We start from the raw sequence: 27619 nt of genomic DNA, 5'->3' as shown, positions 1-27619 counted from the left end.
CAGGATCACAGCATACTTTGATGTACTTACAGCAAGGCTGGTTGTTACTGAAGCAGAACAGCCTCATAATATACATGTAAATCAACCATTCCCATTTCACTCAGTGATATCTTACATTTGTGCAAAGGGAGGCTTCAGACACTTGCTGGAAGATACCATTAACCATAAACAATGTTGTCCATTTCCCCAGTTCTTTACAGAGTGCCTTTCCAATTGCCTAACAGCTTTTTCCATCTTCTGAGATGTGGCGCACACTGCTGCAGCACTCAGAAAAGAAACTGCTTTGCATGTGTGCTCACACGAAGTACATAATTATAATTAACTACAATCTTCAGGGCAGGGACTGTGTCTTTCTCTGCATTTGGAAACTTCTTGGCACTATTTTGGACATCACTGCAAACTAAATAATAAATAAAAATTGCTACATATTGAGAGCAAGGTTGGGCCCAAGATCTGAATATGGAAAGAATATGTATATACTGTACAAGGGATTAAACACGTTTTGGAGCACAAATCCTAAGAGTTTATGGTACACCACTGATTTTGTGCATGAAGAAACCATTCTCTCATTGTAAAATTTGGCAGAACTCCTTTTATCTTTCTAACACAGTTTAGCTGTGTGTAAAATAATTACGTTCCAGGGTTAAATTGTGAGATTAAGTGTTGAAATTTAAGAAACTGGAGGTCAATGATGTTGCAGCTGCTTACACAAGCGCTGGATTGAGTTTACCTACAAAGCAAGTGGGTCACTTTCTACACAAGTTAATCAGTGAGGTATCTTTGGGGGAAAGAAAGGTAGCGCTTACACTATATGTATTCTCATTACATGCATTATATGAATCGTACATATGACATGGATGCAGAAAGGAAATAAAGCTGAAAATAAAAAGCTGCAAACAAAATTATTCCCATACAACGCATTTACTCACTTGTTTCACATTTTCTGCTAAGAACACAACATAAACGCTGCAAAATCCCAGTTGTGTAATCACAAGAAAAAAGTCAACGATACACCTAGGTGTGAGAAAAAACACATACACACTGAAGTTATGATATTAAAAGGGTTTTCAAACAATTAAGCCATTTCCAAATGACATACATCTAGTGCTCCTTTTTATAGTGAGGTGGAAACAATAGTTTCAAAACACCATGTTAAACTCTGGTGCACTGCAAAGCAGGTTCTTCTGCAAACAAAACAAGACAAATAATTTCTTTAGCTAACATCAAGTAGATTCCAAGGTGATGAGTTTCTTAGAAATGCATAAAAAAGATAGATGGTTTACAATCACATACTTGTGGAAGTAGGGAAATGAAGAGATTTTTGTAAAACTATACTGTAGGAATATTAAAATATGTACCTATAATTAATGCACATGTAAATCTTTTAGCAGGGAAAGCACCATATTAGGACTGTTGTGACAAGAGAACATGAAATGCCTGATACAGTCAAAATTATAGAAGTTTCAGCAATGTAAGATGACAGTTATTCTCAGTGCTTACCAAGTGATTCAATATGAATCAGTCCTGAGGTTTCAGTCAGATGAGAATTCACAAAAAAAATCTCTCACTTTATTTTTTTCTAACTGTGGTTCATATCGTTTTTGGGAGGCATACATCAGAGGCTCTGGTGGACTGAGGACTGTTCCAGTGGAACTCTTCATATAAAGTTAAACATACACTAGAACTTTCTTTAGATAAATTATTATTTCTGCAGCAGAACTTCTCTGGAAACAGAATTACAATTTATAGATTGTACTGTACCAAAGGACTTATGGGGCTTTCATCCTACCTTCACTTTAAACCAAATTTCCCTATAATCGGGTTCCATTGCATTCCTATAACATAACCACCAAAAATATCTGAAAAAAAATTAATTCACATTTTATACAATAACCATAACACACTGCACACTATTGCTGCATCCTTGAAAATAGTAGGGAAAAGACATTTTCATTGTTGAAAGAAGAAATTCTTTATATATGCTCATTAAAATAAATATATTTAACAGCTCTAAGGTTTTGGTTTTCATTATTATCTCACAATACCATTATTTAGTCTGCCCTACTATGACTCTTTTTTACAGATGGCAAAGGAAAATGACTGAGGTTCTCAAAGGGAAAAAAATTTCAGAGACAGACAACAAGCTATTAACATTTTTGTTTCATTAATGTGAAATATAATAAAGATCGAACACCAAATGCAATTTGCAGAGTAACATGTCAAAGAATAGGTTGCTCCCTTTCAGAATGGATATCTTATACTAGTCATTTAAGTATACACTACAGACTGCTTACAGTGAACACTTAATATGGAGAAATGTTTGTGGTAAAACAGAACTGAAATCCTAAATTGTTTCAATACATTAGAATGTGCAGAATGCAATTCTGGCTATACCAAATTTCTGCTCATAGAGTGAAACTGAAGTAAATTTTATCCCACAGAACTTTAAAACTAAGTGCTTGACTGTGTGAATAACCCCTTCCACACAAGATGTATTACTGTATAAAGTTTTTGCTAATCCACAGAAAGCAATATCATTGGAGAAAGGTAAAATTCTAATGTTTCACAGTTTATCCATTCCTTTCAATATTTCATTTATTAAATTAAATGCTGCAACAACCTTACCTTCCCCAGGAAACTCTTTTCTGAAGACAGGTTAGGGGCCCTACTTCCATGGCGTAACTAACTGTGTCACTATACCCTAATGAGGTCTTTTTCAACCTGAAATGAAAGAATGGAGAGAAGTTGATAGAAAATGTCAAGGCGTAAAATATGATATACTCTGCCATAGCCTGAAAATGTTGTGGACCCCACAGGCTCAGTTATAGCAATTCTGGAACATCATTCAGTAGCTGTAGAAGGCCTGATCTGCTACTTGAAGTCAATCTTCAAGAACAGCATATACCTGTGCACTTTCAGCATCTAAACTATGATTCTGCTCCCAGTTAAGTCAATAGTGCAGGATCAGGTTTTTAAATCACAGGTGTCTTATGGCAGGTCTACACGAGCACTTACTGCACAGCTCGTTGGGGTGTAATTCTACAGTGCTCCAACATGCCGTGCACTATCCCTATGGTCCCAGCTGATGTGAACTAAAAAGTTCTCAATAACTTTGACAGTACATTAGTACGCGGCATGCTGAAGCACCGTAGATTTACACTTCAGCTTGCCATGCAGTAGATGCTCATGCAAACATACCCTGAGGGAACTGGTCTCCAGAAGGAGTAACTCCAAACATGGTGACCAACTTCCAGATTCTGGTGAGAGGTACAGATCTACCACACTTCAAAGTGAACCCTTTGCCTTATATCTAAAATTAGGGCTAAACAACTAGAACTGCAGTGAGAGAGACTGGGGTTGTTTTCCATTTATGAGTATGGAATAAGATGCAAATCTATCAAAGATGAACCAGCCTAGTTTAGAACACATGAACAGTAGGCAGAAAATGAACTGTATTTAAACAAATATTGTTCAAGGCATTCTAGAACAGATGATGCCAAATAATTAAGCATGCCAGCTAGAAGCCATCATTGGTAGTTACACCAAAAGAAGTTACATGCCCCTTCCTCCTAGGCTCTGACAGATACCTCTGAAGAGATTATTAGAGCACCAAGACATTGTGCAGACCGAAGACATAAAATGAAATAGAGTATGAAATTCAGGGAATTCAGATGCTATAATGTAACAAATAGCTCCACATTTACCTCTGACACAGATGGTGGCTGCATCGTACCAAAATGTGCATACAATGAACAGATACAACTCCTATAAGCACAAGGCTGATTGGTCCAAGCTATATGGAGAAAGAAAGTAGGAAATGGGGTATAAATACCTGGAATCCTATAAGAAGAGTAATTTTCACAGAAATATACAAGGGAAAAAAACACTCTAAATAACATTTCGCATTTTAACAAATAAGGATCACCTCCATAAAAGTTTGAAACAAATATGGTAAATAGAAAAAACAACTAAGTACTGCAAGTCCAAAGAAGTTTTTATTGCTAGTTTACTTAGGACTCATGTGACTTTTACATCAAGGACTGAGCAAAAGATGGGATGGTGAACAAAGGGAAAGTAGTAAAAGTGGGTACAGATTTCATCCCAATATCCACAATTTCACAGAAATATTTGCCATGAAAAATTTGTCACACAAAAAATATGTGATTTTGCACATTTCTAAATAATGGTTTCAAACATCTTATTGTCATCAATGCTAAGGTTTTTTTTTTTATTACAAGTCAGCATAATTGGTGCTGCTCAGTAGAGAAGATGATATGGTCCCTGTCCAGAGGACCTAAATACAATGATACATATTACAGATAAGGGAAAATACTAGGACTGGTTGAAAATTTTTCATCAGAGCTATATTTTGGAGAGAAAATTGCATTTTTGACTAAACAACATTTTGCACAAAGAGTATCTGTTTTTGACAGAAAAATTCTAATTTTTTTTTTAACCAAGCATCCAGAAACTGAAAAATTTTCAATTTTCAGCCAGAAATGGAACATTTTGATTTGGAAATGCTACCACACTGCCTCAAGGGAGTTTTACTTTGGGTGCCTTATGCCCTCATTCTCCTCTATGGGCCAGGCTGTCCAAATGGACTATGTCTGCCATGATGCAAAATGGCCATGAGGTTTCCATGAACCATCTCATCAGATCGGCAAGATGGAAGATCCTGGTGCATCATAGGAGATGTACTCCAAGTAAGGAGCCCAATCCATAGAAGAGAAGGAGGAAATGAGGACCCAAACTACAACTCACATTAGGCACGATGGAAGCATTTCTGAACCAAAAGTTTTCGGTTTTCAATTTTTCACAGAAAGTTCACAGAATTTTCTTCAGGAGACAAAAACAAAACACACACACACACACACACTTTTCCAATCAGGTCTAGAAAATGCAGTGTAAAGAGATTAAGATTACATAGTGAGCCAATGGCCAGTTCAGGAATGCCAAATCCTAGTCTCCAGTTCTAACTAGACTCTGGAAAGGAAAACTAACATGATGCCCTGTTCAAATTGATATTGAAATAATAGGTCACATAATCAAGTTATCTAGATTTTAGTTTTATCACTCTGAACTGCAGAGATGTAATAGAGTTTTCTATGCATCTCTTCCACATGTAAGAGGGAAAAAAGCTCTTACCACAATGCCTGCATTTTTTATCGCAAGTGGAAGCCCTAGAAGCCCAGTTCCAATGTTTCCTTTGAGGAGATGAGTAAGTGTTTGCACAAACCTGAAAATACAAATAATACAGAGTCACAGTGGCACCTTTGAACAACATTCAGATAGCTTTTCACCAATCAGTTTATAGATTGTGAAGATAAAATTTATAAGCTTTAAATGTTTCAAGATGATCAAGGCAGTCTTGTGAAAGATACATAGGAGCCTCCGAGCAAAAATAGATGGGATGCTCCTATCAGGGTCTGGATTTAAGTTCTGAGGGAATGAAGCCAGGTTTTCTCCGGGGAGTGATCCCTGATCTGGAATTCACTACAACTGTTGGTTCAAAACCTGGATTTCATCTTAATTGTGAGGTGAGACTCTCCTTTTGCCTGAGAGAGGAGCAACTAAGTGCAACAGGCTGATGCTGTGCTGATTTTTGCTTAAACTATTTTTAAAAAGTTATGCCTTTTAAATGGTTGTAGATGCAACCAGGAGCCTGACAAAGAATAACTTAAAAATATATCAAAGAAAACTTTTTCAGACCCCCAAATTAATCTACATTCAGATTCATTAAGCTTTATTTCCAAGGTCTTCTGGATGCTTCCCATATAATTGAAATAGTCTTAAAATAAATTTGATGTGTTTTGTAATAAGAGTTCCTTGGATCCTGAGCAACTCATACTCTTAATATACAGTGCAATCATTCAAAAAATGTCTATTTTATAATTAGTACACTGTCAAATTCTGGAAATTGACGGCCTACCCAAAATAGTCCTAAACCAGAGCTTGGCTTACCAAAAAACTGTCTGTGTGGATTCCCAGAGCAGAATCATAAAGCCATACTACAGTCATGGGGAAATCTCTTAAAAGCACAGGAATATTTCCAAAGAACAAGTCAAATGTAATAAATTTTAAAGAGAATGACATTTAAAACAGTACATACGTAATGCCCTCTTGATTATCAAGTTGGTAATGCTTCTCAACTGGCAACAATTCATTTTCATTCTCATCATCAGAGATGCTGTCCGAATTCTGTTCTCCAATTAAAGGCTTCATTACTTCCATGTCTGTACAGTACAAGAAACCATTTTAGTACTATGACCAAATTTAGAAATATTCAGTAAATAAAACAGTTCCTTATCTTTTTCTATAACTGTTCTTCTTCAGGATGTATTGCACTTGTCCATTCCATTGTAGGTGTGTGCTTGGTCAACGTGAAAACTGAAAACCACTTTAGTCAGGAACTTCGGATGAGGTCAAAGGAAAACTCTGTCTCTAAAGATTATTGTATAAGGAGGTTCTGATAGTAAGGTTTGCAGTTCCCCTACTTTCTTGGCTGAGGTAATAGCAATCAAGGACACCACCTTCACAGAAAGGTGTAGCAGAGAATAGGTTGCCAGCAGCTCAAAGAGCGGATCCATCAACTTTGCTAGAACTAAATTTAAGTTCCGTGAGGGAACCTGGGTGTGTACCTGTGGATATGATCTGTCCAAACCATTCCGAAAGCTGATGATCATAGAGTTCGAAAAAAGTGATCGGTTATCGATGAAAGAGTGGAAAGCTGAGACACTCACCAAGTGGACTCTGATGGAACTGAACAGCTAACCCTTATTATTTCAGAAACAAAAGACCGTCCAATATAAGATGAATATGAGCTTGAGCTGGGGAAACGCCTTTCTGGGTGAAACAAATGGGAGATCACATCTGCGTCTCGTGGAGACAATGGAGATCTGACAATGGAGGGCTAGTAGAGTCAAGAACCAATGTTGATGGGACCATGCTGGGGCTACTACTATAAGGTGAGTAAGATCTTGCTTGACTTTAAACACGACTTTGAACAGAAGCAGAACTGACAGGAAGGCATACAGCAGGCCTTTTGATTAGGGTAGAAGGAAATCATCTGTCAATGAACCCGTGGCTGTGACTCAGAAACAAAAAACATGATGTTTTGTTTTCTCTTATTGCAAATAGGTCCATGTGGGGAATCCCCCAGCAGTGGAAAATTGACCTGGATACATCTGGACGAAGAGACCACTTGCAGTGATTTGTGAACGACCTGCTTAGGTGGTCTGCCCCCACCCCCCCGCCATATGCCTCCCGCCCCCAAGAGGTTCCCAGAGCCCACCCCATCAGCTTTGTGTCCCCACCCTGAGCAGTTCCCAGAGCCCACCCTCCCGGCCTCATGCCCCCCAGCCTCGTGTCCCCAGCGTCCATCCACCCCCCAGCCTCATGCCCCTCACCCCAGAGCCCCCACCCTAGTCTCATGCTCCTCACCCCCAAGCAGTCTCCAGAGCCCCACACACAGACCCTGGCCTCATGCCAACTGCTCCTAAGTGGTCCCTGGATCCCCTCACCCTGGCCTCATGTCCTTCCCACCCCTGTCCTTCAGGGCCAGTTTCCAGAGCCTTGTCCAGCCCTCCCTCGCCCCAACTGGCCTCTTTCTCTCCTCAGTCCGCTTCCAGTTACCCACTTCTGCCACATCCTGGCCTCCCTCCATCTCCCCAGGGTTGCTATCTGGAGTCCCCTTGGTCCCTTCCACTACCTGGAGCCTCCTTACAAAGGGGCATTGCACTGCTAGCTGGATCATAGTCCAACAGCTTCATCTCCTGGCTCTGAGCTCAAAAGTACTCAAATATTCACACCCTGCTTTGCTGTCCAGATCCTAGCCCATACCCATTCCTCTCCCCCCTTCCCCGTCCCATCTCTGCTACTTGGCTCAATTGCAGGCATGGAGGAACATACAGTGGTGGGGGCAGAAGCGAGCAGCAATGCCAGGTGGCTCTGTGCATCCCGATTTCAGTTTAGGGCAGTGGTTCCCAAACTTTAACAACCTGTGAACCCCTTTCACTAAAATGTCAAGTCTCGCGAACCCCCTCCTAAAAATGACTATTTCCAGGGATTTTCTCCTTTACCGGAGTATAAATTATAAAAACAGTGATCTTGGAAATATAAAATTTGTTTTTAAGACATGCTTATTAAACACTATCATTACAGTATTTTTATTACATTATGAAAATGCAACACTCTTCCCAGATCTCACTTTCATAGCTTGTATCACTTTCCAGTCCTTCTGAATCATGTGGCATAGGCCACTACTGCAGAGAGGAAACCTGATTTCACTGATCATTCATTTATAACAATCTAAAACTACTTTCACTTTGCTACAAATTATTTTAGCTTTCATCCTTAGAGAAAAGTAATTGGATTGGTGTGCACACCAATCTAATAAGTTTAGTACCAATGCTGGATGTTTTACATGATGGGCAGTTTGTTTGGTTACCATTTTTTCCAACCATATTTAAGAGATAGTAGCAAGACAATTTGGTTCATTTTCATAAAGAACCCAACTGCAACTTACTCAAATTGTGTTCATAATGTCATTCAGCAGCAGCAAAGATAAAGCATTTATTAAAAAAAAATTCAATTTCAATTTTTAGCATAATTACCACATTCTAGAGGAGACATATCACCATTAGTATGCCAGATGCTCTCTGTCTGGGCACACAGTGGTGTAACTGTCAACTAATGTTTTTATGCAGGACTCCTGCTCCTAGTTATGGGAGACGGTTGGAGGAACTACGCAGGGGTGGGGGAGAAGAGACACAACTATGAACAGAGATATCAGTAGCCATTAGCATCATGATGGTTCTGGTAGTTATGAAGTATGCAGTGGCACTTTTAACTTTTGCACATCCTGGGGAGAAAGGGGTGTAGCACAGGAATGTTCAGTTTAAAGGACACTCCTTGAAGATGTGTTGCCTGTGGGGCCTAAAACAGTAATAGGTGCCATTGGGGTCAAGGAGGACTTTTGCCAGTGTAAACAGCTCCATCTGAGGCACATCATCTCAGCCTTCTCAAACTGGGACTTGAGCCCCATTTACAAAAACTTTAAAAAAAAAAAAAGGACATTACTTCCAGTTCAGAGGGAGTTTGTTTGACTTGTGTTAACTAGATCAATTAAATAATCTTCCTGTCTTTTGAGGGTGCACCCCTTCAGTTTTAGGAAATGCCAGAAAAAATACCTCTGACAAGCAAAAGCTAATCTCAATCCTATCTGCCTGCCATGCTGTGATAAAGAGAACACTTACAAATAGACAGAAGATCATGGAAATGCTCTTTAATCCCCAGCATTAGGGAAAAAAGTTTTAAACATCTCTTTACAACATTTCAATTTGCACCAAATATAGTAGCACTTTTCACTCTTGTCCATAAATTGTATAATATGCCAAAGAAACTGAATCTTTTCAGTGGTAATCTCACCTAGGTGTAAACTGCTGTTTGGGGCATGCAAACATTTTCCTAGAACTGTCACATTCATCTGTAACCTTTTGCTACTCTTTTCCTTCTGACTCTTTTCCTCAGACTTCTGTGATGATCATAAAAATTCTGCTCTTGTCATCCAGAAGATGCGGCATCTTCCACTGACACTAGTTTATACCAGAGAATGAATTTCAAAAGATGAAAGTAAATATATCTTTTCTTCAATCCAGGGCTGGCACCGAGACCTTTTATGGTACGTGAATACCGAGCTGTAGGTTTTCAGGATGGAGCTTACCACATAACTTTTTTTACATCAGGTCTTCACCAACAGACTTAGTCGACTCAGACTTAAATGTTGACAACATTATACCTTTTCCTGAACTTCACTGGCCTCTCATTCTGGCCCCTCCAAGAAAATCTTTAATTAACCGTCTATTTAGAAACATTTGGGCTGACATTTTCAAGAGAGAGCTTTTGTTTGTTTTTTAAATATTAAGGAGGTTCCAATGAAGACAGGTTATTAGTCCCTCAGAAATTTGTCTCCCGTTGCTTATTCCTCACATAAAACCACATATTGATCCAAGAGTTGTTTTCAATACTATCCTCTTTATTGTTATTTTTATCACCATACCATCTAGGAGTCCAAGACATGAATCAGAACCCCTTCATGCTAGATGCTGTACAAAAAGATGGTTCCTGCCCCAAAGAGCTTATAATCCAAGTACACAACAACAAGAGACAACAGGATGGGAGTACCAGGAAATAATGAGACACTATCAGTCAGCATGCTAAACCATGGTCTCAGTGCACCAACAGCGCAACCATTGTCCATATTTTGTAGGCAACACAGCAAAGGCGATTTTAAGGAGGGATCTGAAGGAGGATAATGAGGTAGTTTTGCAGATGTTTATGGGGGAGCTCCTCCCAAGCATGAGGGGCAGTATCAGAGATAGCACAAAGGCGCCTATTTGAAAATTTAACAAGTGAGCGATCGAGGCTGGCATCACTGGCCAGATGTGGGAGTTGACATTTCAGTAGCGTAAGAGATTATAGGTAGGGCAATGATAGGCTGTGAAGGACCTTAAAAGCGAAAACAAGAAGTTTATGTTTGATACGATAGAGAACGGGGAGCCAGAGGAGAGATGGAGAGAGGGGGGGGTCTAAGTGATGTGGCTAGGAAAGTGATCTTTGAACCAGCATTCTGAATGCACATGAGTTGGGCAAGATTGCATTTGTCAAGGCCAGAGAAAAGGATGTTTCAGTAATCAAGATGTAAGATGATGAGAGCCTGGACAACAGTTCTAGCTGTGTGGATGGACAAGAAAGGCCATATCTTAGAGATGTTATGCAAAAAGACTATGCAAGATTTAGACTTATCCTAGATGTAAGAACCTAGAAAGAAGTCCAAATAAAAAAACCATGCCCAGATTATTGGCTTGAGTGACAGGCAGGGTGGCGGAGAAGGAAGGTAGCGGAACATGGGGGAAGAAGGGGAGATTAAGACCTGTTTTAGCCATGTTGAGCTTGAACTGACCGCTACGCATCCACAAAGAGATGCCAGAGAAACAGAGATTTTTAATTTGCACAGAATGAGACAGGGCTAAAGCAGCTCAGCATCTGTGCAAGTTGTCAGCATAGAGATGGCAGTTAAATTTGTGCATGCAGATGAGATTGCCAGAGAAGGACAGAGGGAGATGAGAGGGAAACCAAGGAAAGAGCCCTGTGGAAACCCCACAGAGCGTTGGAGAGGGGATTAGGAGGATCTTCTGGAGGAGTGATTAGAGAGGTAGGAGTAGAACCAGCAAAGGACAGAGGGTTTGGCTACACTTGCAGCTGTACAGCGCTGGGAGTTAAAGCTGTCTTTGTACAGCTGAGTAGGGAAAGCGCTGCAGTGTGGCCACACTGACAGCTACCAGCACTGCAGTGTGGCCACATCTGCAGCATTTGCAGCGGCATTGGGAGTGGTGCATTATGGGCAGCTATCCCAGCGTTCAAGTGGCTGCAACGTGCTTTTCAAAAGAGTGGGGTGGGGTGGGGTGGAGTGTGACAAGGAGCGTGGGGAAGACAGAGAGAGTGGATTTTTGGAGCTGACACTGTGTCAGCTCACCGCCTTGCAAGTTCCGACCCCTTCCCCCACCCATCTCTCATTCACTAAATGCAAATAGCCTTCTTTGTTTTTTTCCTCACAGACCAGATAAGCAGCTGCTCCAAAACGGACCCCGTTCTGCTTCTCTCCTCAAGCAAACACTAGCTGTGGACATTCCAAAGGGATCCCCCTGCCTGCCTCTGCTCATTCACTGCAAACAGGAGCTGTGTTTGTTTTTTAGATAAGCAGCTCCAGGATCCCCGAGTTCACAACAAAACAAAGAGAGGCATCACAACAAAACAAAGAGTGTTATCTTTACTTAAATGCATTATGGGAAGGTTCCAGAGGTCAGTTACAGCATAGTAAGATTAATCACTGTTCTCTTTATTCCTCTCGTCGAGGTGGAGTACATGCAGCGCTGTAGCCAGGGAGATACAGCGCTGTATGTGCCTTACCAGTGTGGACAGGGAGTAAGTTACAGCGCTGTAAAGCCACCACCAGCGCTGTAACTCTCAAGTGTAGCCAAGCCCAGAGTCACAGACGCGAAGGAAGGACAAGATGGATGGATCTAGACTGTTCTCAGTGGTACCGGACGACAAAACAAGGAGTAATGGTCTCAAGTTGCAGTGGGGGAGGTTTAGGTTAGATATTAGGAAAAACTTTTTCACTACGAGGGTGTTGAAGCACTGGAATGGGTTACCTAGGGAGGTGGTGGAATCTCCTTCCTTAGAGGTTTTTAAGGTCAGGCTTGACAAAGCCCTGGCTGGGATGATTTAGTTGGGGATTGGTCCTGCTTTGAGCACAGGGTTGAACTAGATGATCTCCTGAGGTCCCTTCCAACCCTGAGATTCTATGATTTCAAGAACAGTATGGTCTATGGTATCTAAGCCAACTGACAGGTAAAGGAGGAGGAAGATGGAGTACTGGTTCTGAGCTGGGCTAGGAAGAAGTCATTAGAAGCTTTGGTAGAAGCAGTTTCATTTGAGCACTGGGGTGAAAGCCAGACTGGAGAGGGTCTAGGATGGAACTGAAAGAGGAACTTCAGACAGAAATTGTAGAGAGTGCATTCGAAGAGCGCAGACATGAAACAGAGAAGAGACATGAGTGATAGTTGGAGAGGTAAGTCGGATCACGGGTGGAAGGTTTTTTAAGATGGGTGATGCTAAAGCATGCTTATATTGTGAAGGGATAGAACCAGGGGAAAATGAGAGATTAAAAAAAAGAATATGGGAGAGAATGAGCGTGGGCCTGAGAGAGATCAGGAGATGGGATAAGATGGGATCTCAGGGGCACATGGAGAGGCAAAAGGAGATAAGCAAATGAGAAACTTCCATGTCTGTCACAAGGGAGAAGGAGGAGAGGGTTATAGGAGGGGAAGAGAAGGCAAGCCAAGGTGAGGAGAAAGGATCACATTTTATTTTGTCAGTTTTCTCTTGGAAGAAATTAGTGAGCTCCTATTCAGAGGAAAAAAAAAGTGGAAGTAGGAGGAGGGGAGGGGTTGAAGAGGGTTTGAAGAGTGAGTCAAAGGTGCTGAAAAGCTGCCTGGGATCACGAGCATGTAATTCAATTAAATTGGCAATGTAGAATTGTTTAGCTAGGAAAATGACAGAACTAAAGGAGGAGAGAACAAATCTGTAAGCTTGGTCACAGGATTTCCATCAGAGACACTCTGCAGTACAAGAGCAGAGGAAGCAAATGTTGGGGGTGAGCTGGTGCTGGGGTATGACATGGCAGACCTTGCAATGGGAGAGACAGGAAGAAGAGTCCAGGGTGGAGGAGTCTTGACTTAGTTTACTGGAGAAGTTAGATTGCATTAGCATGAGCAGAGCTAACCACCTTAAGAAAGTCCACTCAAAAGCCTCAACTACTGCAACATCTTCCTCTCCCCATGAAACCCACATTGCCTCACTCTAGTCTACACAAAATGTTACAATGAAAATAATCTTCCCTGCCAGTTTTGATCACATAATTCCCCTCTCTGAATCCCACCTTTGTTGCAACAAATTCAAACTTCCTGTTATGACTTTCAAAGCTCTACCCATCCCTACTTGTCTTATATTTCCATCACTCCCCCATCTCCTCAGCTCTCACAACGTTCCCACCATTGACTACTATTTGCCAGCTTACATAAAAATTTCTGTGTGGTGCCTCTGATGGTACCGCCTATAAGGCTTTATAGAAATATGCTTAGAATGTGTTTTATGCTACATATGCCATGTAACATATATCTCCATAAAGGTTATGATCTACTGAATGTATTAATACTATTTGCATGCATATATCATTTTTGTATTCAACGTTATGAATGTTGGCTGTGTTCTGGCTTGATTTCTAAACAACCTTAGTAGAGCATTTGGTCAGTTGCTGGAGAAAGGAATGTTGAAATTAAGTACCTAATCAAAAAACACAAAGAACAATGGATCTTGGAATGCTCCAATCCACATAAGAAGTCTACTTGAGGACGTTCAAGGTAGCATGTAAACAATGGATGCTACTTGTAAAAACTGAGAGTCATGCATGGACATGTGACTTGCCCAGGTGACTCCTAAACTCCATCTTGGAGCTAAGCAGCAGCAGAACACCTTTTGGAGGTTGGGGTGGAAGGCATTTCTCAATCGGACTTAAAAAAATCCTCGCTCCCACCCATGGATGAGTGGAAGTCTTCGATTGGCCAAGAGCCTGAGTAATGATCTAGGGACCACAAAGTCTATGCGTCATCAGAAGGAAGAGAGGGAGTCAAACGCAGAAGACACAGGAACCCTGGCTCCTTTCCATGCCTTCAACATCTGGAATTCAAATTGCATTCATCACAACTGTTACTGATGTCTGCTTAAGAACAGTTTATAGCTCAGATTCTCATCCTCAAAGTGATATATTTAAACTGAAGTTCTCAGCAACAGATTCTCACTTGAATAGAAGCCATTTTTTACACATTTGAATATGTGGCAGCCATCTTGACTTCATAATTTGTGATCCTGTCTAGAAGGTTGAATGTGTTAGTTTAGTTCAAAGGGAATGTTAATGGCTTGTCTTCACTTATCTATAAACCTGTTGATTGCTATCGCATTGCATTATGTATGTCCCTGTAATTAAAAAACCCCAGATAAAAGTGTGTGTATTGTATGAGGTGAGGGCATCATTTTTAGGGGGGGCAGCGCTCGCCTTACAGGTGAGGGCAGTGGTGTCACACACACACAGCCAGCCCGCCCAAGGCCCCTTTAACCGCTGAGTGCTGGACTCAGAGCCGGGAAGGAGCAAGGCTGGGGTGCGAGCTCCAGCTGCTAGTCCCGGCTGGGCTGGGGAGGGATAGGTCTTCCTCTTCCCCTGCTGGGGCTGCTCCCAGGGGCAGGTCAGACCAACTTTCAGGAACCTCCCCCAGCTGCAGGAAGCTCCGCAGCTTCTGGCTGGAAGCCCACCTCTGAAGGTAGCACCAATGCTAAGCAACAGCACAGACGGGTGCATGGCATGGTATTGCTACCCTTACTTCTGTGCTGTTGCTGGCAGTGGTACAGAATTAAGTGGGCAATACCATGCCATGCCACACCCTCACTTCCGCACTGCTGCTGGCAGCAGCACTGCCTTGGAACTGGGCTCCTAGCCAGCAGCTGCCGCTCTCTGGCTGCCCAGCTCTGAAGGCAGCAATGCCACCAGCAGCAGTGCAGAAGTAAAGGTGGCAATACCACGATCCCCCTACAATAATCTTGCAGAAAACCCCCCTTCCCCCAAGGCCTCCTTTTGGGTCAGGACCCCCACAGTTACAACACCCTGAAATTTCAGATGTAAGTATCTGAAACCCTGAAATTTACAATTTTAAAAATCCTATGACCATGAAATTGACCAAAATTCACTGTGAATTTGGGAGGGCCCTACATATTATAATGTAATTGTAGGCAATTGCATTATGTATATAACTGTAAGTAAATTACTTGTGAAAGCCAGGAAATAGAATGCTAACTTCAAAGCACGGATTGTTGTGTTCAACAATGGAAATTCATAAACTCAATCTGCAATTGCTACTCATCAAAACCCACATGGGTGAAGACACTGTTCAGATTGTCTTCTGTGATCAGGATCTATAAATACTGATTTAAGGGAATGATCATACATCTCTGGACTGGGTGGAATACTAAGCACATGGACAGAGATCCCCAAAGTTAGTTTGGATAACCCTGAGAAACTTAAGAAAACTAGTGGATCAGCACATCTCTGCTATCAATTTGGATTTATAAACTTTGACTCACCTGTTAATGTAAGTTACCTGCTTTAACCTCTGAATAACTCATTTCTTTTTCTTAGCTAATAAACCTTTAGTTAGTTTACTAGAGAAATTGGCTGTCAACATTGTTTTTGGTGTGAGATCCAGAGTATCCATTGACCTGGGGTAAGTGACTGACCCTTTGAGGTTGGAAGTAACATAATGTGAGGATATTATTGGTCTTAATAGCCTTTCATCACAAAGTTCAGTTCGTCTGGGTGGTAAAGAGGGGCTGAAGAGCCTATGCGGAATGTCTGTAGTTCTGTGGTAAAACTAATATAATAATCCAGGAGAGCATATTTGTTATTGGCTTGAAATCTAATTACAGAATATACCACCAGTTTGTTTTCTGACAGTCTGAGCTGAGATTGGCACGCTCAGTTGTAAGCCGTACCAGACAGCATGACATAGCTGATTATCCGAATTGAGATTTTATATAAATTACAAAACAAAGTAGATACCATCATTGTGATTATCTGGGTGTATTCCACAAATAAAAATGAAATGTTGCTAAGCTAGCAATTAGCACAAATCAAAAACACCCGCAGCAATTAGTGGGATAAATTTATCCTCGCTTGGAAAAAAAATCCAGGGGAACTAATCTTGCACTGAAGTCTTATTTAAAGGAGCCAACCTGGGCCTGCCACAAGTTTCTCCCAACCCTGTTTTCAACCATTGTGAAAGAAAGAAGAAGCTTTCTATAAGAGTGTCAGGGGCGCAAAGAGGCAATCATCAAAATTGGCCTGAACTTATCCATTCAGGACTTCGTAAGTATACTCTTTCAATTGCACCTGGAAAGAGATTAAGAGCCAGGATGGAGTTCTGAGTTGTGTTTAGGACAGTCTACCCTACTAAAGAAGTTGTGGACTAACAGGGGTTGTTATCCTAAGTAGAACATATTATAAACAGCCCAGTCTGGAAGCAATAATGTAACAAGTATGTAAACAAGTAACTCATCCACTCTAACCATATCAGCCACACCATCAGGGGCTCATTCACCTGCACATTTACCAATGTGATATATGCCATCATGTGCCAGCAATGCCCCTCTGCCATGTACATTGGCCAAATCAGACAGTCTCTACGCAAAAGAATAAATGGACACAAATCAGACATCGGGAATTACAACATTCAAAAACCAGTGGGAGAACACGTCAACCTCCCTGATCACTCAATAACAGACCTAAAAATGGCAATTCTTCAACAAAAAAAACTTCAAAAACAGACTCCAACATGAAACTGGAGAACTGGAATTAATTTGCAAACTGGACAGCATCAAATAAGGCCTGAATAAAGACTGGGAGTGGATGAATCATTACAAAACCTAATTTTACCATTCTAATTTCCCCCTACTGTTACTCACACCTTCTTGTCAACTGTTTGAAATGGGCCACCCTCATTAGCACTACAAAAGTGATTTTTCCTCCCTTGGTATTCTACTGTTAATTGAATTGTCTCGTTAGACTGACCCCCGCATCTTTTCATGTACTATGTATAAATATACCTGCTACTGTATTTTCCACTCCATGCATCTGATGAAGTGGGTTCTAGCCCACGAAAGCTTATTGTGAAATAAATTTGTTAGTCTCTAAGGTGCCACAAGGAATCATTGTTTTTGCTGATACAGACAAAAACGGCTACCACTTTGAAATTAATCAAAGTGTTGTTCAGAATTTTTGACACTAAAGAAGTAAAATTTAGAAAGATTTATTATAGCAAACTAAAACATCACAAAATACTGTTGATGTTCAAGGAAGAAAGATGTAGAAAGGATTTCAACATCAGAACCCAGTTCTTGAACAAGAATCATAGAATCAGAGTTGGAAGGGACCTCAGGAGTCCAACACCCTGCACAAAGCAGGACCAATCCCCAACTAAATCATCCCAGCCAGGGCTTTGTCAAGCCTGACCTTAAAAACCTCTAAGGAAGGAGATTCCATCACCTCCCTAGGTAACCCATTCCAGTGTTTCACCACCATCCTAGTGAAAAAGTTTTTCCTAATATCCAACGTAAACCTCCCACACTTGACAGAACAAGGAGTAATGGTAATCTGATACCACTGAGAACAGTCTAGATCCATCCTCTTTGGAACCCTCTTTCAGGTAGTTGAAAGCAGCTATCAAATCCCCCCCTTCTTCTGCAGACTAAATAATCCCAGTTCCCTCAGCCTCTCCTCATAAGTCATGTGCTCCAGCCCCCTAATCATTTTTGTTGCCCTCCGCTGGACTCTTTCCAATTTTTCCACATCCTTCTTGTAGTGTTCTAGTTCAGTTTTTTACTATATGTGGGGAAAGTGATGGGGGGAAACTCAGGCATGCAAGTAAAACATAATAATATGGTTAAATAGAAACCAATTCTGAAATTTTAGATAAAACCACTAGAGATTTGCACACATTTTGAGGGAAGCACAGATTTCCATTTTTCCTAGTTATCAATATTCCATCATCCACAGCCAAAGAAATTACAGCTGTTCTTTTGCTTCAGCAAAGACAGCAAAATCAGAATGATCGGTTATGTAGTATAATTTCTCTGGGTTACAACATTTCTGCTCTGGGAAAGAAATGAAATGGCCGTTATTTATAAACTGTTGAACAATATCTAGTTTACATTATGAACAAAACTTCTATGGTACAAAGAACCACATCCTCCATGAGTATGCTGCAGATGAACTATATTGCAGTCTTCTCTTCACTCATGTTCTGTACCCAAAGAAAAAAGGAAGGAAAAACAGATTTACTATACAGTTACTCCAGATCAAGATGCAATGCATGAGCCATTGAAATCATATGCCTAAGGCAGCTGCCTTTTTACATCTTTGTGCTTACCAATCTTCACAAGGAGTTCAGCCTTAGGAGGTGAGGGAGCTCAGCAGGAGAAAACAAGGAGGGAGCCTCTCTCCTGCAGAGGTACTGAGCTTAAGCAAATATTAATTTATATTGCAGTAGCACTCGAAAGCCCTGATCTGCAGTCAGGACCTCATTAGGCATTGTATATACACATAATGAAGACAGTGCCTGCCCCAAACAGCTTACAATTTAATTAGAGAGTATGAGACACAACAGTTGGATGCAGACAAAGACAGCACAAGGTAACGGTGAGACAATTATGAATGATATAATAAGAAACAGCACACCAGCTGCTTAGCCATTGTCAAGTATTTTGCAGGCTTCATTGCAAAATAAGTGAGTTTTAAAGAGAGATTTGGAGAATATAGTGGCTTAGAAGATTTTTCTTTAAGGAACCTTCTCCCGCATTAAAATGTAAGCACTGGAGAAACCATGAAGGTATTGGTGTGAGAAGAAAAAAAGATTGATAAGGAATAACTACTTCTTCCCCTGCTATTTTTCAGCCTGGATAGGTGAGTAGTGCAGCAGCTCAGCCAAAGGTGAAAAAAAGACATTAATCTCTTAGTCTAGGTAAGTTCATGGACGATAGGTCCATCAATGGCTATTAGCCAGGATGGGCAGGGATGGTGTCCCTAGCTTCTGTTTGCTAGAGGCTGAAAATAAGTGTCAGGGGATGGATCACTTGATTACCTGCTCTGTTCATTCTCTCTGGGGCACCTAGCATTGGCCACTGTCAGAAGACAGGATACTGGGCTAGATGGACCTTTGGTCTGACCCAGTACGGCCACTCTTATGTTCGTAATGTACCAGTAAATGCTCTCTATGCCATATACAATTATGGTAAGTTTTAGGGTACATCTACCCTGCAATGTAAACCCAGGGTTAGTGGGACTTGAGTCATCTGACCTGTGTTAGGGAACCCTGGGCTTGAGCATCTAAGTTGTTTTTTAACCCCACATTAAGACTTTTCTAACCCATGCTCAAACCTTGGGCTCTGGTATCCATACTAAAGCATGCAGACCTGAGTCAAATAATCATATCCCAGAGTTTTTAGCAACCCCTCGAAATGTGATCACTCTAACCCTAGACAGTGGTGCATTATGGGAAAACTTCACTGCCCACCCAGCACATTACAGGAAGTTTGAACAGCCCACCAAACACAGCCTACTGAGTAGTCATTTTGGTCTGTGCGCTCCAAGCAACCGGAGAAGGTACCTTCTAACGAAGTTCTCTTGCTTGTGCTTTCACTGCTTTGTCAGCCAACGCGCAGAGCATCCGCAAGGCACATTTCAGCCATGTTTTCTGTCCCACCAAAGGTACCTGATGCAGCTGCATGAGGAATATCTTGGCATCACAGACTTACACTGGCAAATGCTGTTCAGTATAAATGGCATAGCCCCCTACATAGACTGCAGCTTCTGGTGCAGGACTGCAAGCGCAGACCAGGGGATCGCATAGTCATGCATACCCGAGATGACTAGCAATGGATTCACAAATTTTGCAGTTGAAGAAAGCGAAATTTCTGGAGCTTGTGAGCAGCTTCCCCCCACTCCAGTGTAAAGAGACACAACTGAGGTCACCCTTGCTGGTCCAGAAGTGGGTTGCTATAACCATCTGGAAGCTGGCTACTCCAGACTGCTACGGGTCCACTGGCACTGGTGGGGTTGGAAAGTCGACTGTGGGTTAAGCGGTGGCAGAGGTATCTGAGCCAATCAGGCATGTGGTTTACCCCACAGTGGCAGTCATTAAACATATCCCTGAGGTAATTGCTGGCTTTGAGAGAATGGGGTTGCTTAACTGTATCAGGACCAGTGCTGGGAGTTGTATGCTCACAGTTGCCCATTTCAAGGAGCATAAGTACAGAAACCACGAAGGGTATTACTCCATTGTTACACCAGCACAGAGGCAGATTTATGAAAGTCACCTTGAGCTGTACTGGAAAAGTTCACAATACCTCAGTGTTTCACCACACAGGACTCTACATTCATGGACAGACTGGGACACTATTCCCATCACGACTGTCCTAAATGGTGCTGCTGTCCCCACTGTTACTCTGGGGGACCCTCAAACCGCCTCTAGAACACACCCGGGTAGGGCCACACCCAGCTGCAAAGGGACACAGACACTGAGGTCAGCTCTGCTAGGAAGACTCAGCTCAGGGATTGCCCAGCACTCAAGTGCACACCCCATCTGGGGTGTAAACCCAAAATTGTATGGTCTTGCACTGCACAGAAAGCCATACAGCATAAGCTCATGAAAATTGCCCCCGTGTGGGGGAAGATACACACAGCTTTTTGCTCCCCAGTTATGAATTGCATACTGGTTTATAGAAAACAAAAATTTAAGTTTATTAACTACAAAGAACAGATTTTAAGTTGTTATAAGGGAGTGTAAACAGATCAAAGTAGATTACTGAGCAAATAAAGCAAACACAAACTAAGCATAATACGCTAAAGAAACTGGCTACAAGTAGTAATTTCTCACCCTAAATGTTGTTTTAAGCAGGTTGCAGAGATTCTTGAAGACAAACTTCTCTCCCTTTTTTCCACTCCCACAGCCGCAAATTTTTCAAGCCTCCCTCCTACGTCCCGAAGGCTCTCTCAGATAAGGTAGTGAAAAAAACGCACGCACCATTAAATGTTCTCTGAGATCATGCATTCGACCCGCAATGAAAGAGCTCATCTGAATGAGTGGAAGGACACAGTATCACAGTACAGAAAGCAGCCAACGAAGGTGAGGACAGGAGGGACGAACGAGATGAGAGGAGGCAGAATGCAATGTTGGGGCTACTGCGGGATCAAACGGACATGCTCCGGCGTCTGGTGGAGCTTCAGGAATGGCAGCAGGATCACAGAGTGCCGCTGCAGCCCCTGTTTAACCGCCCTCCCCACTTCCCAAGTTCCATAGCCTCCTCACCCAGATGCCCAAGAACACGGCGGGGGAGAGGAGAGAGGCTCCAGGGACCCAACCACTCCACCCCAGACCAAGCAACAGAAGGCTGGCATTCAACAAGTTTTGAAGTGGCCTTTTCCTTCCCTCCTCCCATACCCCACCCAGGCTACCTTGTCAGTTATCTCCCTATTTTTATATCATCTAATAAAGAATGCATGGTATTTAAACGATAGTGACTTTATTTCCTTTGCAAGAAAGCTGTTGATTTCACGGAGGGAGAGGGGAGCAAATGAATACAAAACAAATCTGGTCTATTTCTTGTTTTGACCCACTCCATCTATCTTTTACATCTTAGGCTGGCAGCAGACTGTGCAGTAAGACTGCTAGCCATCGTCATCTCCTGGGTGCTCGGAAGAAGATGGGAACGACCTGGCTGAGTCACTCCCATGTCTTCCCAGGTGCCCCAGGGCACCTGGGCAGACATGGGAGTGACTCAGGTCGGCTAAAAGAGCACCCAGGAGTACGACGACAATGGCTACCAGGCGTAATGCACCGTCTGCTACCAAAAGGCAATGAGCTGCTGCTGTGTAGCAATGCAGTCCCACATCTGCCAGCACCCAGGAGACATACACTGAGGGTCAGCTGGGCAGGCTCCATGCTTGCCATGGTATGGCGTCTGCACAGGTAACCCAGGAAAAAAGGCACGAAACGATTGTCTGCCGTTGCTTTCACGGAGGGAGGGAGAGGGGGGCCTGACATCATGTATCCAGAACCACCCGCGACAATGTTTTTTGCCCCATCAGGCATTGGGATCTCAACCCAGAATTCCAATGTGCGGGGGAGACTGTGGGAACTATGGGATAGCTACCCACAGTGCAACGCTCTAGAAGTCGATGCTAGCCTCGGCACTATGGACGCACACCGCCGAATTAATGTGCTTAGTGTGGACGCATGCACTCGACTTTATACAATCTGTTGCCAAAAATCAAATTCTGTAAAATTGGAGTAATTTCATAGTGTAGACACACCCTCAGCCACAGTTCCTAGAACAGAAACTCCTTTGCAAGTGCCAGCTCCCCCACTGAAACCCTGTCCCACGCCTGGGTGGCAAGGCTCAGACTTTCCTCCTGTCTGTCAATGCATGCATTGCTGCAGGCCTTTTGTCCCTTTTCTTCTGATATAGGACCTCCTGGTCTGCCCTCTCAAGAGCATCAACCATAACTTCATAGTGGAAACACTTCCTTTTGGAACAGTCAGTGAAGGCGTGTTAGGATAGGGATCAAGTTCCTGAAGAACAGCAGGCAATATAGGTTGAGAATCCTGAAATAGGACCAGAAACAGATGGTTATTGTCTAAATTTGCTCAGTGGAGGAGCACAGAATTAATTATTGTGGAATCTCAAGGACATAAATGTAACTTTTCTAAAGTGAACTAACACTTTGTGAAGGGGATGATTCAGTCCTCATACTGTCTCTGGACACAGCCTGGTTAATTGCAGTTACTGAAGGGAAGAGACAATGGTAAATTTAAGTTATAACCTTTTTCTGTTTCATAAAAATGTTGTACTAATTGAAATTTAGTGCCGTTGCTGCAAAAGGCTTTTTCTGTCTGTGATGGAATTCACCTTGTATTCACACACCATATATTATTGTCATAATCTTTGTACAAGGAATGCCTTGTAAGGTATCATTTGAAAACGCAAAATTTGATGGTGAATATTGTCCTGATAAAATGTGTGGCAACAATGTGTGTGAAGTTTAAGATTCCCCTGTAGGATGTTAAGAGTGCATGTTCCAAAACTCACATACCACCAAACTGGTCAAACAGGCCTGTCTTGAACAAAGGAGTCTACTGTTTAGATGCAAATTATGACAAAACATAAACAAACAGAGTCATCAAGCAGGAAGGGAAAACAAAAGAAGCTCAAACAGGTGGAAAAAAACAGCAGGGAGCATCCTTCTACACAACTGTCTCCTAGTTCCCAGCTGGAATCTTTTTCAAGAGGGGGACTGAAACAATAAAAAGAAGGGACAAACATCTCTCTGGACCACTCTTCCCCAGCCCATCACATTCTCTGCATCTGAGAGCACAAAAGGCAACAGTCATTGGATGTTCAGGAAAGGTGGAGCAGTCCTGAGCTGAAGAGTTTGATCAGTAACTTTACTGGAAGTATGTGGTGAGAAATTTTGCTTGAATTTAATATAGTTTAAGTTAGGCACTAGTAAGCATTATATCTTTATTATTCTTGTAGCTATTTCTGACTTTTTTGTGCCTCATTACTTGTACTCACTTAACATATCTCTCTCTGTAGTGAATATACTTCTTTTACTGTATCAGAGGGGTAGCCGTGTTAGTCTGGTTCTGTAGAAGCAGCAAAGAATCCTGTGGCACCTTATAGACTAACAGACGTTTTGCAGCATGAGCTTTCGTGGGTGAATACCCACTTCTTCAGATGCATCTGAAGAAGTGGGTATTCACCCACGAAAGCTCATGCTGCAAAACGTCTGTTAGTCTATAAGGTGCCACAGGATTCTTTGCTGCTTCTTTTACTGTGTTATCAAATCCAGTGTGTTTAAGTTGAAGTGTCTGTGTGACTCTTTAAGGTAATAAACTTGTATATTATTTCATTAAAGGAATAATGGGCTTTATCTATTTATACTGTCCAGGAGAGGGCTGGGTAGTACAGGTCATACTTTTGTGGGGGGAAATCCAGGACTGGGGTGTGTTGTGCTCACCCAGCAGTATAATCAAGGCTGGTGAGAGCCAGGATGTAACTGGCAGGCTGCAGTTTTTACACACACACACGCGCTTGAAGGCTGTTTGTGAAGCTCAAACAGGTGGAACTAACTAAGCAAGGCATTGTAAGGCACCTAAGGTTGCAAGGCAGGGATAACACAGCCTTCCACCCTCCCCACAACTCCGAATTAAATCCTGATAGGTCACATTGTCATTTCAGGCCTTTCACATTTTGGAAGAAATAGCTGTTCTTGTAGTGCTCTATTGGCTGAGAAAGATGTTATTTCAACTACTAGAAGGAAACCTGCAGTGTATGCAGCTGAAGTATTCAAACATATAGTAACCAAACAGCATATTTGTGAGTGGCATGGACTAGTCAGACATACTGGGGGCCTGGAAGATAGTTCATCACATTGCAGGAAAGGGTGTATCTGGAGTTCCTGATTCAGGAAAAGTTTACAGCAATCAGCAGCCAGGACTGGGTCAGAATCCATTAACATGATGCTGCATTAGTTCACACAGGGCTTACCCTGTTATTCCTGCATGCAAACACACTGAAATCTGCAGCTTTCCTCTGCCCCACATCTGACACAGATGGGGCAGGGGGGAAATGATGCCCCACTCATTCTTTGCAGAAATTATTTTGTGGCCTGCACACTGCATAGATTACCTCTACCTGAAATGGACTAGATTTGGAAATAGAATACAGTTTCCCAAACACACACACACACACACACTCAGTTCACTGTTTACAGGAGGCTCCATAGACCCAGGAGGAGGGAGTGAGTACATAGTGGCAAATTTCTTATTACTGAAAGGAAAACATGAATGATCCTAGTAAGCATTTGTGACTTAATAGTTCAAATAAGTTGTTTATGAATGTTTAAATTCCAAGTCACCATTCTGAACTCCACGTGGTGTGGGTGATAGGGCGGATGCCAAAGTGTTGTGATACAATCCATCATTAGTGGCCACACACTGGTAGCCAGTGCTTCTCATTTTTGCATTGCTTCTTAGAAGCAGAAATAGCTGTGATGGAATCCCCGGGGACTGTGGGACTGCTGAGCCTTCTGTCCCAACAGCCTGGGCTGACCCTCACGCTGTGATGCTAATGTCAAGTTACAAACCTCTGGCAGGTACTGCACCTAGCCATCCACAGGCAGGGACACATCCAGCTGAGTTACGTGAATGATCTCCCAGCTACTCATGAACCAACAATGGAGCGGCTCCAGCCAATTGCCCCCAGCTCCCCAGTCTTGCACTCCAGAACTGTACCCTCTTACACTGGTCAGAAGCCTGGCCAGTGTAAGTTCATTATCTAGTTTGTCACTCCCTCAATGTGGAATGGACACACACTAGCCTTTGTGAACTAGGCTGACATTTCCCAGGCACTTCAACCAAAACAGGCTGTTTTAGGTAAAATGTAACACAAGTTTATTAACTACAGGAAGATAGATTTTAAGTGATTACAAGTGGTAGGCATATCAGTCATATGGTTACCTTAAGAAGGTAAAAAAGTAAACACGCATTCTAAATCCTAACCTTTCAGCAAGTGTCAAATTAAACAGCTTTTCTTACCCTGACAGACGGTACAAGCAAGTTACAGTTCCTCAATACACAGACTGGGCCTCTCTTCCCCCTCAACTCAACATCTGGAAGAACGACTGGAAGATAAAAACTTTGGACTGGGGAAGGGGTGGTCCCAGGCTAGAAAATGGAATCCAGCCTGTGTATTGAGGATCTGTAACAGCTTGTACCATCTGTCAGGGTGAGACACTGCTTGATTCTAATCCTGTTTAGTTTGTAGAACCAAGACTGCAAATTTATTTTTGTTTCTTAAGTAACCAACTCTGATCCCTATGCCAGCTACGTATAATCACTTAAAATCTATCTTCCTGTAGTCAATAAATCTGTTTTATATTTTACCTAAAACAGTGTGTTTTGGTTGAAGTGCTTGAGAAATCTCAGTTCAGTTTACAAAGGCTATTGAGGGTGTGTCGAACTGGATAATGAACTTACACTGGCCAGGCTTCTGACCAGTGTAACAGGGTACAGTTCTGGGAAGCAAGACTGGGGAGCTGGGGGGAACTGGCTGGAGCCGCTACATTGTTTGTTCTTGAGTAGCTGGGAGATCATTCACGTAACTCAGCTGGATGTGTCCCTGCCTGTGGATGGCTAAGCGCAGTACCTGCCAGAGGTTTGTAACTTGACAGCATCACAGCATGAGGGCCAGTCCAGGTTGCTGGGACAGAAGGCTCAGCAGTCCCACAGTCCAGGTTGCACCTCGGGGGCCCCATCACATCCTCCCATTACTAGAATAATAAACTGTAAATTTGAGTCACACACTTACCGGACTCTGGGAAGGCTTCTGTCTCCACCAGGTTTGCTGCAGACTCAGCAGCGGGCTATTCCTTGGGGTGGGGTGGGGAAATCGAACAGCTCTTCCAAGTAGGGACCGAGAATGTGCTGTTGATCCTGATCCACAGCCTGCTCAGTGAAACCAATCCCAGAAAGAGAGTCACTTCTTGCTCCTCACTAGGAAACTGCTGCTGTCTCCCAGCAGACTCCATGCTCGATTCAGGGACCAACAGGGCACCATCCCAGCTGACCAGGCTGCATGAAGAACAGTTGGCTTCGTGCAGGGTACACAGGCCAGAACCCGATGAAAGTTATCTCACAATGGGCATGTTGCTGACAAATTGCTCGAGGTGTATTTCTTGTCCCTGGTCTTCCAGTACTCTCTTAATATGCTCCCTGCACCAATCACCTGCCCAGAAAATTTGCAGAGCTGCCAGCTTTTTAGCTAGCTGCTGGCTCACATGGTCATTCCTTGTGTTTTTGCTGAAGTCTGCAGTTTTCCTGGCTTTGCACCAGAGATTCACTAAAATTTTGCTGTGATCCCGTGACTATGAAGCAGCTCACTTTGCAAAAAACTCGATCAGTTCACTCTCCACTGCAAACCCAGGAGGCTCTCTGATAGTGTGGTTGCAGATCAGAGATCAGAAGAGAATGGGTTAAAAGCTGACCTGAGCTGCTGCCATTCACGGGGGGGAGGGGGCGGGAGGAGGGGCTTCCATTTTCAATAGAATGGATTAGAGATTGTTGGGATAAAGAGGACTAAGGAAGTCATCCCATAGAATTGTAGAATATTTCCATCTGACTACCAAGACCCAAATCATACAGGGCTGCATCCACACTGCAAAGAAACAGGGCTCACACCCTGGGTCCCGGCTTACCTTGTGCTCGGACCTGCAACCCTCCAAAGTCCTGGGACCCTGGGTCCAAGTCCTGGATTAGTGCAATTGCAGTGTAGATGCAAGGGGGGTTACACTTGTGCCTGAGTTCAAGCACAAGCAACTGTGTAGATGTACCAT

General features: G+C 42.6%; 1 protein-coding gene across 4 annotated transcripts in view; it reads right to left on the bottom strand.

Moving 5' to 3' along the window:
• The window catches only part of SLC36A4 (solute carrier family 36 member 4), a 250901-nt gene that overhangs the window by 212418 nt on the left and 10864 nt on the right, over positions 1–27619 (bottom strand). For all 4 annotated transcript variants that reach the window (XM_045020033.1, XM_045020014.1, XM_045020021.1 and 1 more), the window contains exons 2-6: positions 6113–6236; positions 5149–5239; positions 3705–3793; positions 2626–2721; positions 930–1014 (exon numbers count right to left, since the gene is read on the bottom strand). In XM_045020033.1, coding sequence (XP_044875968.1) covers positions 930–1014; positions 2626–2721; positions 3705–3793; positions 5149–5239; positions 6113–6236 — 485 coding nt within the window. The remainder of the gene's footprint in view (positions 1–929; positions 1015–2625; positions 2722–3704; positions 3794–5148; positions 5240–6112; positions 6237–27619) is intronic.

The sequence above is a fragment of the Mauremys mutica genome, chromosome 1 (assembly GCF_020497125.1).
Source record: "Mauremys mutica isolate MM-2020 ecotype Southern chromosome 1, ASM2049712v1, whole genome shotgun sequence".
Taxonomy (NCBI): domain Eukaryota; kingdom Metazoa; phylum Chordata; order Testudines; family Geoemydidae; genus Mauremys; species Mauremys mutica.
Note: the sequence above shows the minus strand (reverse complement) of the source record. Positions and strands in the feature narration are given on the sequence as shown.